This window comes from Garra rufa, chromosome 8 (genome assembly GCF_049309525.1).
Source record: "Garra rufa chromosome 8, GarRuf1.0, whole genome shotgun sequence".
In the NCBI taxonomy this organism is placed as follows: domain Eukaryota; kingdom Metazoa; phylum Chordata; class Actinopteri; order Cypriniformes; family Cyprinidae; genus Garra; species Garra rufa.
In genome coordinates this window covers 38293735-38308495 of record NC_133368.1, presented here as the reverse complement: position 1 = coordinate 38308495, position 14761 = coordinate 38293735, and the positions used below count along the sequence as shown (strand labels likewise).

At 36.4% G+C, this 14761-nt stretch overlaps 1 protein-coding gene across 3 annotated transcripts in view; it reads right to left on the bottom strand.

The window, feature by feature from the left end:
• The window catches only part of ankrd44 (ankyrin repeat domain 44), a 32246-nt gene extending 18677 nt beyond the window's left edge, over positions 1-13569 (bottom strand). For all 3 annotated transcript variants that reach the window (XM_073845470.1, XM_073845472.1, XM_073845471.1), the window contains exons 1-5: positions 13099-13569; positions 4543-4626; positions 2880-2958; positions 1900-1970; positions 1472-1672 (exon numbers count right to left, since the gene is read on the bottom strand). In XM_073845470.1, the coding sequence (XP_073701571.1) occupies positions 1472-1672; positions 1900-1970; positions 2880-2958; positions 4543-4626; positions 13099-13125 (462 nt within the window). In that variant the 5' untranslated portion in view covers positions 13126-13569. The remainder of the gene's footprint in view (positions 1-1471; positions 1673-1899; positions 1971-2879; positions 2959-4542; positions 4627-13098) is intronic.
• Positions 13570-14761: the final 1192 nt, after the last annotated feature.

The following is a 14761-nucleotide window of genomic DNA, read 5'->3' as shown; positions in this document are numbered from 1 at the left end:
TGTCCCTGATGTTTTTTTTTTTTGGAGAGAAGCCTTCTTAACAAGAATTGAACCTCTTTCCTTGAAGTTCTTGATGATCCTATAAATTGTTGATTTAGGTGAAATCTTAGTAGCCACAATATCCTTGCCTGTGAAGCCATTTTTATGCAACGCAATGATGGCTGCACGCGTTTCTTTGCAGGTCACCATGGTTAACAATGGAAGAACAATGATTTCAAGCATCACCCTCCTTTTAACATGTCAAGTCTGCCATTCTAACCCAATCAGCCTGACATAATGATCTCCAGCCTTGTGCTCGTCAACATTCTCACCTGAGTTAACAAGACGATTACTGAAATGATCTCAGCCGGTCCTTTAATGACAGCAATGAAATGCAGTGGAAAGTTTTTTTCGGGATTAAGTTAATTTTCATTGCAAAGAAGGACTATGCAATTCATCTGATCACTCTTCATAACATTCTGGAGTATATGCAAATTGCTATTATAAAAACTTAAGCAGCAACTTTTCCAATTTCCAATATTTATGTAATTCTCAAAACTTTTGGCCACGACTTTATACTTATGACTGGTTTTGTGGTCTAGAATCACATATATTTAATGAAACCATTGCTTAATAATTTGCTCCAACGTATTAAGAATTTGTTCCCTCGCTTTATTTTATTCTTTTTCTTAATTTTAGTTCGATTGTGGCCACAATTTAATATTTGTCCCCTATTTTATTTAAATCATGAACATAAATGAAGAATTAGTTCCCACAAACAATTAATTTGTTCCCTACTTTTAGTAAATCATGGCATTTTTTTACTAATTTGATTCCTTGTTTTAATTAAATAAAAATGAGAGTATGAATTAGTAGCCGCAATTTACTAAAATGAGAATGAATTCTTAAAGTTATAGTTCACCCAAAATTGAAAATTCTGTCATTAATTACTCACCCTCATGTCATTCCAAATGCAGTAAGACATCTTCAGAGCACAAATTAAGATATTTTTTATGAAATCCAAGAGCTTAGCCAGCATAGACAGCAACGTAAGTGACACGTTCAAGGCCCGGAAAGGTAGTAAGGACATTGTTAAAATAGTCCATGTGACATCAGTGGTTCAACCATAATGTTATGAAGCTACGAGAATACCTTTTTTGTAAGCAAAGAAAACAAAAATACCGACAACTTCATTCAACAATTTCTTCTCCTTCCTATAAGTCTTCAACACATGTTCACAACAGTGAACAAGCAGCTCTCAGATTTCATAAAAATATCTTAAGTTGTGTTTCAAAGATAAACAAAGGTCTTACGTGTTTGGAATGACATGAGGGTGAGTAATTAATGACAGAATTTTAATTTTTGGGGGCGAACTCTCTCTTTTGTGGCCACAATTTAACTAAAACAATGAAATGGATTAATAAGTTATGGGAACAAATTTTTCATTTGTGTCTACAATATATATGGGATTTCTTGTTTCAAACTGAAGTACCTCTGTATGGCCATTAAGGGCGGCATGGTGCAGGGCGGTGCGTCCCCCACGATCTGAAACGTTGACACTGCTCAGGAGCGGGATGATCACTTCAGCGCAGCGCAAGGCCTTGTTGGCGGCAGCGACATGCAGAGGAGTCTGCCAGTTTTTATCCCGTGCGTTAACATCGGCAGAATGACGGATCAACACACGAACAGCCTCCTAGGTGTTTGCAAAACATAACAACAACTATGTCATTATATTGTGCTCTTAATGCCAGTTGGAATACGATTGACCAATCAGCATCCAGGGTTGGGAAAATCCTTTTATAATCACAGAGGCGCTGCTGCATATGATTGGCATTGTTTTAAAGGCATCCTGCTGCGTGACAACATTACACAACATCTGTCTTAGTCAGATATGAGTGCATGTTTAACAACTAATCCTACCTCGCTACGTGATGCCACTGCCCTGTGGAGTGGAGTCAACCACATGTTGTCTTTGGCATTGACCCGTGCCCCTACAATTAAAGAGCACAAGAAACATCAAACAATAATAACCTCAGAAAATTTAAGGGATAGTTCACCAAAAAATTACAATTCTGTCATTAATTACTCACCCTCATGTCGTTCCAAACCTGTAAGACCTTTGTTTATCTTCGGAAAACAAATTAAGATATTTTTGAAGAAATCCGAGAGCTTTCTGAACCTGCATAGACAGCAATGCAACTTAAACGTTCAAGGCCCAGAAAGGTAGCAAGGACATCGATAAAATAGTCAATGTGACATCAGTGGTTCAACCGTAATGTTATGAAGCTACAAGAATACCTTTTGTGTGCAAAGAAGACAAAATTAATGACTTTATTCAACTATTACTTCTTGTGAATCTCGCATGCATCATGGTACTCTCATGAACGTGCGTCAAATTGAAGAAATTGTTAAATAAAGTCGTTATTTTTGAACCACTGATGTCACATGGACTATTTTAACGATGTCCTTACTAGCTTTTGGGGCCTTGAACGTGGTAGTTGCAGTTCGAAAAGCTCTTTCACCAAAAATATCTTAATTTGTGTTTCAAAGATGAATGAAGGTCTTACGTGTTTGGAGCGACATGAGGGTGAGTAATTAATGACAGAATTTTCATTTTGGGTGAATTATCCCTTTAAGGCTCTATGTACTTATTTATCAAGGGGTAGTCCATCTAAAAATTTAAATTCTGTCATCATTTACTCACCCTTTTTTTCATACAAAACCATCCTTTATGTTCCACAACAAAGGAGTTTAGAATATCATAAGTAAATGAAGACAGAATATTTATTTTTGGGTAAACTTTACCTTTAATGGGTTGATTTTATATCAGATGCTGTAAAGGTACTATGGAAGGAAGGTGGGAAAGAAATGAAGAGAGAGAAAAAAGAGAGCAGCTCTACCTGACACAATGAGGAGCTCTGTGATCTCAGCATCTCCGAGGAAGGCTGCTGCATGAAGGGGAGCTCGCTTTTCAGCATCCTGAGAGAGAAAGAAAAAGACAGCTGGAGAGTCAGACACAAGGACAGAGAGGATAGAATAACTGTTAGAATAACAATATTTACACAACTATCAATACTTTGTTGACCAAGCAAGCAATGCTTAATTTTGTTCAGTCTGTGGTGTTAAAAGGTCACATTAGCAATTAAAGAATAAACATTCACGCAAAACATGGTCAGGTAAAAGTGTCTAAATAATTTTCATCACATTTACTGGTAGTCCACTGTATTAAAAATGTTTGGGTATATTATGTCACAGTTTACTTTATTTTGCTATCCTCACTTACACAAATGAACTATAGTGTCCTACACCCACTAGTAAAAAAATATACAAATTTATATCTGGTGGCTGAATAATTTTTAGTTTGACTGTATATGCTAGTGCCCTCTAAAGTTGACAAGCAGAGTTGATACACACTCAGAATGTAATTTATTCCCTTGATGGCAAAGCTGAATTTTCAGCGGCCATTACTCTTCAGTGTCTTCAGTCACAAGATCCTTCAAGAAGTAGTTCACTTCCAGATAAAAACTGCATTTTGGAAGTGCAAACTGTGGGCGCCATTAAAGTCCACTATATGAATAAAAATCATGAAATATTTGCCTCAAAAAAACAATTTCTTTACGACTGAAGAAAGAAAGACATGAACATCTTGGATGACAAGGGGGTGAGTAAATTATCTGTAATTTTTTGTTTTGGAAGTCAGAACAAAATTGTCATTCAAATAAATTCTTACAGACTCCGAACCTCAATAGCAGTGTATCTTGGACTTAGAGGTTAGCCAAAAAAGGCCAAAATGTTCTACAATAACCTACCAAGAGTAAGTAACAAATCGTATTTTGCCAGCTGTGGCATAAACAAAAGGCTATTGGCTAATTTAAAAAGAGGATGAGCTATTTGATACATCTCAACCCCAAAAGAGGATGAGCTCTTTGATACATCTCAACCCCAACTTCCTGTTTCAATAGGATACAGGCTACATCAACACTAGAAAGACAATTGTATCCATCAAATGTGGTCTTTACAGTACCTTCCATTATTTTTAAACACCAAAACCTCTCAAATCCCATTGTGAACTACAAAGTTTTTGCACAGAATTGTTCATAGACATGGTCACTTCTGAATGCAATATGCTGATTGCAAGTGATCCTCAACAAAGGAGCATTGACTGGCTCTTTACAATCACTGAAGAAGATGTCAGTCTGTACTAATGTGCTCTCACACTTGCGGTGGTGACATCTCAACGTGTCCATTGTCTGAACCTGTTTGCACATTGCAGCCTGAAATCACGACTTTGACCAGCGGCTCTTTATATAACATTCGGACAGCGAGTGAGCTAATTCTTGCTGGAGCCATTAGGGCGGACACAGAGAGACAAGCAGAATAAATAAATATTCTGGAAGAAGAATGGCCCTGAAAACGGTTTTGTGTCCTGTTGCCTTTACAGAGACAAATGTATATAAATCTCTGGCTGTAGTCCAAGGGATTCCTCGACTATTGTGTCGCAAGAAACAAAGAGATGAGATATAGTCATGTGTGAGAAGAAGAATAAAAGAAACTGAGCCATACCAGTGCATTGACATCTTCTGATTTACATATGAGCACACGAATCTCATCGGGGTCTCCATTAAAGATGGCTTGGACGAGGGGTGGCTGTAAAAAACAAGAGATTTTTTAGACATGGTATTGAGAAATAAAAGCGTAAAGCATCACTGTTGCTATTGCTATTTTCATTGCGCTCAAAAAGTATTCTAGTAGTAGCTTTATAAGATTACGGTTGAAGCACTGAATGTTCCTTGAACGTGTCAGTTGTATTGCTGTCTATGCAGGGTCAAAAAGCTCTCGGGTTTCATTAGAAATATCTTAATTTGCATTCCGAAGATGAACAAAGGTCTTACAGGTTTGGAACAACATGAGGGTGAGTAATTAACGACATAATTTTCATTTTGGATTGATTTTTTTCTTTAAGATGTGGACAAAATTCAGTCATTAAACCAAACACAATGACCACCAAACCACTCAGAACACTATTGCAACCATACAACAACGTCCTGGCGACCACCATAACATTGTGGTGGCAAATTATGCAAAGGAAAGCATCTCGTTTGCGTCAGAATATATACAGAGCAACAAGAACCTAGATTATCCATGTGCCGATTACTTAAAGTTATGTTTTATATTTTATCTTCGGAATAACTTTGTCATTCAAATTATCAGTTCTTGAATCAGTTTCTCTGCTTCGCTAGAACAACCAGACAACTAGGCTGCAAAACCACACAGCCTTCACCATTTCCATGAAATGGCGTCATCGCAGGGAGGCCAAATTGAGACCCAAAGAGCCCCAAGGAAGCTTTGCACCACACACTGTGGTCATTAAAGTCATGTTTCCTCTGTGTAATTATCATCTTCAGTCCTTGTTTATGGAGCAACTAAAGACCAAACTAATGCCAAATATATTTATAAACTGTATTTTGCCAGCTATTTTCCTAAATTCAACTGCCAAGCTTTATATATTTACATGGCAGCGCACTGAAAACCATGATAATCTGACAGATGCGTGGGATTAGAGAAGCATAACAACACAGAGGTGGTTTGAGCCAAACTTGGCTGCATCTAAACTTCCAGTGTCTCTATCTGCAGTAACCCCCACATCTCACTTCCTGTTGCTCTTTTTTTTTTTCACCTTCTCAGAAGCGACACAGAGGAAGCGTGGAAAGCATTTTCACTTCCGCTATACAACAGAACACATGCAGGCAGGCCAACATGCAAATTAACACACTGGGTACTTCAGGGCTCAACAATTATAACAGGGATTGCAAAGACAGCATATGAATTTATATCTGTAGTGGAGCTATATTTTACCTTTGTTGTTAAGAAAAGTTCATGTTTAGTAAAAAATAAGAAAATATTTTTCTGACATTTCAAAATATGTTTCTAAGAATAGCGTCTTTCAATATGACTTTCTCTTTAATATGCACACATACAAACAAACTCTCTGTGTAGAGACAACAGGAGGAGATGTGTTGTTGAGATCTGCTCTATTTTCAGCTGCAGAAACAGGCCATCTCAACACCCACTCACTTCAATCTCATTTCATCATCCATATAAAACGATCTCTACTGTGCCAATTCACCACAAGCCATCATTTCTGTTAGTCATTTCAAGTTACACAGCTCTCTCAAAAAAAACAAAGGTTAAACAATTTCATGATTTTTTCATCATGCATCCTGCCATATGATGTATCATATGTGACCCTGGACCACAAAACCAGTTTGGTTTTGGCTGTAGCAATAGCCAAAAATACATTGTATGGGTCAAAATCAACGATTTTTCTTTTATCATTAGGATCATTAGGATATTAAGTACAGATCATGTACCATGAAGACATTTAGTAAATTTCCTACCATAAATATATCAAAACTTCATTTTTGATTAGTAATATGCATTGCTAAGAACTTCATTTGGAAAACTTTAAAGGCGATTTTCTCTTCTTCTTTTGCACCCTCAGATTCCAGATTTTCAAGTAGTTGTATCTAACCAAATATTGTCCTATCCTAACAAATATTACACCACTGAAAAGCTTATTTGTTCAGCTATCCATTTCCAAAAATGACCCTCATTTTTATGGCCCAGGGTCACATATCATAAATGAGACCTCTTTACTATCTCAATGGTTTCTTCTATAAAGCAATGAAATTGGAAAGCAAATGGCAACTTTTGCTCAAGCACTAATTCTTATTCCTGACAGTCCTATTTTAATGCCAAAAGATGGTTTGTGCTAACGCAAGTTGTTAGTAAATATGGCCCAAAGTTGTCATATATTTGAATAGGACTTCAGGTGCAATCATATTAGCAAATGTTTGGTGACATTTTGCACACAAAAAAAAATAATAATAATAATAATTCACTGTTGTTAATAGTGCTGTGCTGTATGAAGCACATCTCACACAGAAGTTTTAAACCAAGCAGCTTTCAAATTTGCGTGACCAACTTAAACTTGTTGCGAAATATCTGCGTGGGGAAACCTTTTTCCTTCAAGCAAATTTTCAGAATGTGAGAATTCTTATTGAAATGATTGAGTTTTGTCAGTGAAATGCCCTGATTATGTGGATTATTAAAGGGATAGTTCAACCAGAAATGAAAAATAATCATTAATTGACCCTTCGCAAACAGCTGAACTGACAAGCGATCTGACCAATCATAATGCCAAATCCGCCATTTTGTCCAACAAACAAATCAGATAGAAGAGTAGCTAAATTTCGTTGGACTTAAACTGGCCAAATTGTGTGTATTGATGTCTTTCCGTGGTTGAAGTTAAATACGTTCTGATATTCATTCATGTTTTTTCTGTGGCTTCTACTTCTTTTACTTCGACTTCTACTTTTTCTTTGACTTCTTTCATGGCTTCTGTCTCTTCGACTTCTACTTCTTCAAGTTCTTCTATGGCTTTTGCCTCTTCAGCTTCTACTACTTCTACGGCTTCTGCCTTTTCAACTTTTTCTTTGACTTCTTCCATGGCGTCTGCCACATCGACTTCTACTTCTTCGACTTCTTCTATGGCTTCTGCCTCAACTTTTTCTTCGACTTCTTCCATGGCTTCTGCCTCTTCGTCTTTTTCTTCAACTTCTACTTTTTTGACTTTTTTCTCCACCTTCTACTGCTTCGACTTTTTCTTCTGACTTCTTCCATGGCTTCTGCGTGTCATTGGTCTAATAAGGCAATACAGTGATCTATCTCAACATATTAAAGAGCCACAAAACGGTATGTATTGTTTGAATTTCTTAAAAATGACAACATTTTAAAGCTGAGACCTTGTTTCATACCAGAAGTAACCTATTATGTCTTGTCTGCCGTGGCGCTTTCATGCCACACATCATGTTCTCACAGTAAAAAATACATTGCAGAGCAAAGAAAAAACTAACAACGCACCGACAGACAAGGCAGAGCAGGTTACTTTAAGTATGAAACAAAGCCTCAGCTTTCAAATGTTGCAATTTTGTAAGACATTTAAACACCAAATACAATTTTGTGGCTCTTTAATGTTTCAAGATAGATCACTGTAGTGCCTGGTATGTTAACCGATCATCTCTTCCTCTTTACTAGTTAAAGCATGAAGTAAAAATAAATAAACATCAAAAGGTATCTTGTTTCAACCACGGATAGACATCAGTATTTCCAGTTTAAGTCCACTGATGTTAATTTACTCTTCAGTCTGGTTGCTTTGTCAGATAAAAATGACAGATTCTGTGTTATGATTGTTCAGATCACCTGTCAATCAAATTTTCAGAACACAAATTAAGATATTTTTGATTAAATCCAAGAGGCAACTGACATGTTCAAGGCCTAGAAAGGTAGTAAGGACATGGTTAAAATAGTCATGCGTCATGGTATTATCATGAACGTGCATCTAAGACTGACGTGGAAGAGAGGACATTTGTAGAATGAAGTCGTTTTTTTTTTTTCTTTGTGTACAAAAAGTATTGTCATAGCTTCATAAAATTAAGCTTGAACCACTGATGTCACATGGACTATTTTAATGATGTCCTTACTACCTTTCTGGGCATCAAAAATATCTTAATTCATGTTATGAAGATGAACCAAAGTCCTTCTTTTGGTGACATACTTAAATCAGCACAATTTGTAAGAATAACATTCAATAAATTCAAGAAAACCACGTTTACATTTGCAAGCCATACAAGTGTGCATAAAATCAGGAATGTAAAATTTACAACATAAAACTGGCTCTAACCACTTTCACACTGGCAGCAGGCCACTGGGCCATCCTCATTGAGCTCTTTTATGAGCGCATTGAATCTTTGAGGATACAATGTTGAATTCTCTCGACCATGAGATGCTGCCTCTGTCTTGATCGCATGCACAAGCACACAGCTCTACTCTCAATGGAAAGAGAACAGAACAGCTGGTGACAACAGTGCTGTCTGTGTTATGGCACCGCAAAGCTTGGGGACGAGATTGCTGAGCGCTGGCACAAGCAGGGATCTGGACGCAGCTCATCACAAATGAGGACATTCCCCGACCTCCCAGCGCCGCTTCATGCCAAAGCCAAACTCTCAAACACTGAAGCCATTGTTGACATGCATTAGGCTGCATGACCTACTCCCCCATCCCCTTGTGTGTCACTACGGCCAATAGAAGTGAACCAAACTTCCTTTATAGCCAATGAAGCCTGGGGTTTCTTCACTTTTGACAACTGGAGCAGTGCAGGCTCAAAACAAAGCAGGCTGACTCCTTAAGTACCATGGGTTTAAAATGAGGAACTGCTGATGTCGCAGAATAAATCAACTGTGAAAGTGAAATCTAGCTCCTCGTGACTGCTTTTTTGCCCTGATGTTTAAAGTCAGCAATGGAAATCTGTCCATGCATAGGTTTTATTGTATTTAAATGTTTTTGACATGTAATGTAATCAAAATATTATTGATCTTCTGGTGAAACAACACACTTCTTTCTGCTGACGTACAACGGACTTCTCCAAACATTTAGTTCACATAAACATCCCCTTTCTTACAACTGACTTCAAATTCATATTCAGATTTTTCATACATTGCAACTTTAGGTGATTTACATCCTGAAAATCATCAGATTATGTGGTTTTGTTGAGTTTTGTGCAGATGTACACTACTGGTCAAAAGTTTTTGAACAGTAAGACTTTTTATGTTTTTTAAAGAAGCCTCTTCTGCTCACCAAGCTTGCATATATTTGATCTAAGTAAGGTACAGCAGAAACAGTACAATTTTGAAATATTTTTACTATTTAAAATAGCTATTTTGTATTTAAATATATTTTCAAATGTAATTTATTCCTGTGATCAAAGCTAAATTTTTTTAGCATCATTACTCCAGTCTTTAGTGTCACATAATCCTTCAGAAATCATTCTAATATGCTGATTTGCTGCTCAAAGTGTTATTATTATTATTATATCCTTTATTTAACCAGGAGAAGCCCATTGAGATTAAAAATCTCTTTTGCAAGGGAGACCTGGCCAAGATAGGCAGCTGAGTTACATCACAACATTACATACATACAAAGACACACACAAAAAATAAATAAATGTGACCCTGGACCACAAAACCAGTCTTAAGTCGCTGGGGTATGTTTGTAGCAATAGCCAAAAATACATTGTATGGGTCAAAATTATTGATTTTTCTTTTATGCCAAAAATCATTAGGAAATTAAGTAAAGATCATGTTCAATGAAGATTTTTTGTAAAATTCCTACTATAAATATATCAAAATGTAATTTTTCATTAGTAATATGCATTGTTAAGAACTTAATTTGGACAACTTTAAAGGTGATTTTCTCAGTATTTTGATTTTTTTGCACCCTCAGATTCCTGATTTTCAAATAGATGTATCTCGGCCAAATATTGTCCTATCCTCCTAACAAACCATATATCAATAGAAAGCTTATTTATTGAGCTTTCATATGATGTATACATCTCAGTTTTGTAAAATTTTACATTATGAATGGTTTGTGGTCCAGGGTCACAAATAGAAACATTTTGAAGGCCAATTTTTACAATTTTATTATTATTATCAATATTTAAAACAGTTGAGTAAATTTTTTTCAGGATTCTTTGATGAACAGAAAGATCTAAAGATAAACATTTATCTGAAAAAGAGTTTGCAACATTATACACTATTCCAGTCAAAAGCTTGGAGTCAGTATATTTTTTATTAATACTTTTATTTAGCAAGGATGCTTTAAATTGATCAAAAGTGATGATAAAGACATTTATAATCTTACAAAAGATTTCTATTTCAGAAAGAATTTGCTTTTCTGAGCTTTCTATTCTATTTTTCTACTCAGCTGTTTTCAACAATAAAAATAATAAATGCTTTTTGAGCAGCAAATCAGAATATTATAATGATTTCGGAAGGAACATGTGACTGGAGTAATGATGCTAAAAAATTCATCTTAGAAATCACAGGAATAAATTACATTTTTAAATATATTTAAATAGAAAACAGTTATTTTAAATAGTACAAATATTTCTAAATATTACTGTTTTTGCTGTACTTTGAATCAAATAAATGCAGGCTTGGTGAGCAGAAGAGACTTCTCTAAAAAACTGATATTGTATGTCTTCAACAGCACAGTCTAATCTAAAACACTATTCTGGATTACATCTAATCTGAAAGAATCTAAACTTTGTTTTTTGAAGGATAAAACTAAAACAAGCCTAAAAACCAAAAACTGAAGTGCATAACAGAACTAACTAAAGTTTTACGGCCTGGTGTATAAGCCGTAAACACACTATCCACTATTTCCTCCATCTAGGGCTCTCTGAACTTGTGTCATGTAACCCTCAGAGACTGAAAAAAGCATGAGAGGGGAATGCTGAAATTCAACAACTTCCTGTTCTTTTCCTCTTTGGGGCAAAGTATGGAAATCAAACTGTACACAAGACCAAAACGACCGTAAACATTACTGACGCTCAAAACACTTAGTGTCCCATATTAACTTTTTACTAAATAAATGTCCTGGGTTTAATGCAAGTGAAGCTTTCTGGGGCATGGTGTTAAATACCAAGCCAAGAATAATTTCAACTTGTGTCTTATTCTGTAAAAACAAACAAGACATGTGTTTCCATTAATGCACTTTTAATGGAAGGCTAAGGGGCAAGACATTGCTTCAGGATAAACGTTAAAATACAAACTGTTTATTACCACAAGACTTTACAACAGTATAAGCTTGAATAAGGTTCCTCATTAGTAGGCCGCTTTGGATAAAAGTGTCTGCAAAATGAATGAAATAGGTATTATCTGATTTTTTAACTCCTGCCATGACAGAGAAAAATCCACTCACTTCAATAAATTATTTTAGTGTACCTGAAGCATAAATGTAGTTAAACTACTTATATGAGTTGGCATTTTCTCTGGCAACCAAAAACATAAAGTTGTTAATAGCTGCAGTTGTTTGAATCCGAAACATTGCTTCAACCACAGTGTGCAAAGATTTAGTACATACTTTTTAGTCTCTACAGTCTCACAGCTGATAAATCTTCACGACCCTGACATGAAGTCCATGGGGCCCCTGATAGACTTGTTGCAAGGACAACTTCCTAGAACACTTGCAATAGCGTCTAGATATGACGGCATCACATGACCGGTAGGGAAATACAGATCTACTTTACTTAAAAACTAAAAGCTCTCATATTGTGCACACCAAATGACACATAAAATGGAATAATTAGTTGAGATGACTAGTATCAATAGATGTAACATGTCATTTTAAGTTTGTGAAGTATAGTACCAACATTTAATATATCACAGATGAAAATCAGTTTACAACGGATTCAGTCTTTTACTAGATTTAGAACTATAAATACAACACAAAAGTTAGTTTGAAACAAAATGATTGCTACTGACAATCAAAATTTCAAATAAGTGAACAACAGTGATCTTTGTGAGAAAAGGAACTTAACTGGGTGGAGTTCAACTATAGGTTGGTTTCAACTTATGCTAGTTAATAAAAACTGAAAACTGACTAGGTGTGCCGATAATGATATCATGAATTTGAAATGTTTTCTTCTAAAACTTGCAATGGTGTGGAGATTAGATTTGAGAGCCATATCAGCATCAGCATCATGCACACTCCAGCAGACAGCAGGAAGTTTGTTCTCTCTAGATGAAAGCAGATAATTTTCCTTACACAAATTAAGCAATGAATGAGAACAACGCTCACTTTGTTACTTTGCCACTATTTTATTCTTATACTGGTGTTGATTAAATACATTATTAATCACTAAAAATATTTAACTTGTAAATCGGAGCACATTCTTACAGAATCAGATTCAAGACTTGCACAAATTGTTCAAGTAGCTGTTTTTGACTTTCAGGAAGAACATAATCTTCCAACAAGAACTATCATGATGTCGTTTGAGCAAAATGCGTGACAGCAGAAACAGACATGAGCTTATTAAACACACTATGTATGGTGCTGTCATGCATTTTTAATATGCAATGCATATGCTCCAGTTTCAGCTGCAAACACATACGGAGCATTACATTATGCATTTCGTGCATTCATTGAAAATGACATTTTATCATGCCATCCTCTAAATACCTGATCATTTTGCAATCCAAAAAAATCTTGTGTGATTACCTGGTCGACTAGTTTGAGAACAGCCATATCATGTGAAACTGCACATCCAAACTCCTGAAAAGACCTGGAGGTGAAGATTAATAAAATCCAGAAGTGGTTGTGCGCTTTCTTTCACGGAAGAATGATGCTGCACAATGATGTGACATCAAAAGCTTGCTTCCTGCTTTGCTCTGGATCGCACCCTCCAGGGGCCCGGGGTGATGTGATGGCCGTGGCCGGCTCTGCAGGCGCTATCTTCGGTCAGCGAGAGCTGCTGTAGCCGCTGCCTCACGACCAGCGCTCCGGCGCTCCGGGAAAGTGGAAAAGGGGAGGGAGGAAAGGATGCAATGGCTGCTGTAAACAATCCGCATTTACAGCAGTGGCATCCACGGCGATACCGATTTCAGATATTATATCCCTCTCGCTTATTTTCTGCGTAATGTATTCATTCGTTATAAGAAAATACAGGAAGTCAGCGGGGTTTTTTTTGTATGCTTCCCCCCTCGCTAATTTCGTGAGCCTACTATGGCGAAGGCCTGGCTTGTGAATATTAATACGGTACCCGATTTTTCAACAGATTGGCTAAAAGGCTGACGCTGTCAGAGTGGGCGCTGTTGAGATGACCAATGAACGATTCCTACGGCGGATTTATGAATTAACTACTGTTTCATGAATATACATTAGGATGTGTGAGTGGATGCGTCGAGGAGATTAGGAAGGAACGTCATCGCGGCGTAATTAATATTCATGAACTACTGCATCGTCATAGTAGGATTCGTAATTTCGTTTCCCCCTTTCGTATTTGATGCACAGGATTGTCAGTTCTTCCGAAGAGCTATCACCATCGCCTCACTGATGCCCTCGCCAGTCTGACCCACGAATGAATCGTTGCAACGAATCTTTTCTGTTTAATGATTCGGTCACAGTGAGTAATGACGCCAACTAATACGGGAATCGTTTTGTGAATCCAACTGTCCGAACGAACCGACTCGCTAAAACGAATCAGTACACTACCCTCTCTGGTTACTCACAGGATACAAATATCCTGTCTTTTGGAGTAAATAAAGCATTAATTATAATAATGCCAACAATATTCTGTTTGTAGCTTGTTTAAATGTAAGAGAGAATGTATAAAATACAGTTGAGGTCAGAAGTTTACATACACCTTGCAGAATCATACAAAATGCAAAATTTTTACTTAGTATTGACCTGAATAAGATATTTCACTTAAGAGACGTTTACATATAGTCCACAAGAGAAAATAATAGTTGCATTTATAAAAATGACCTTGTTCAAAAGTTTGCATACACTGTGTTATTACCTGAATGATCCACAGCTGTTTTTTTATTGATAGTTGTTCATAAGTCCCTTGTTTGTACTGTTCGCTGTTCTTCAGAAAAATCTTTCAGGTCCCACAAATTCTTTGATTTTTCAGCATTTTTGTGTATTTGAACCCTTTCCAACAATGACTGTATGATTTTGAGATACATCTTTTCACACTAAGGACAATTCAGGGACTCATATGCAACCATTACAAAAAACTATAACACTCACTGATGCTTCAAAAAGAAACACGATGCATTAAGGGCCAGAGCGTGAAAACTTTTTGAATTTGAAGATTAGGGTCAATTTATTTTATTTTGTCTTCTGTAGCTTCTGTAGGGCAGTACTAAATAATAAAAAT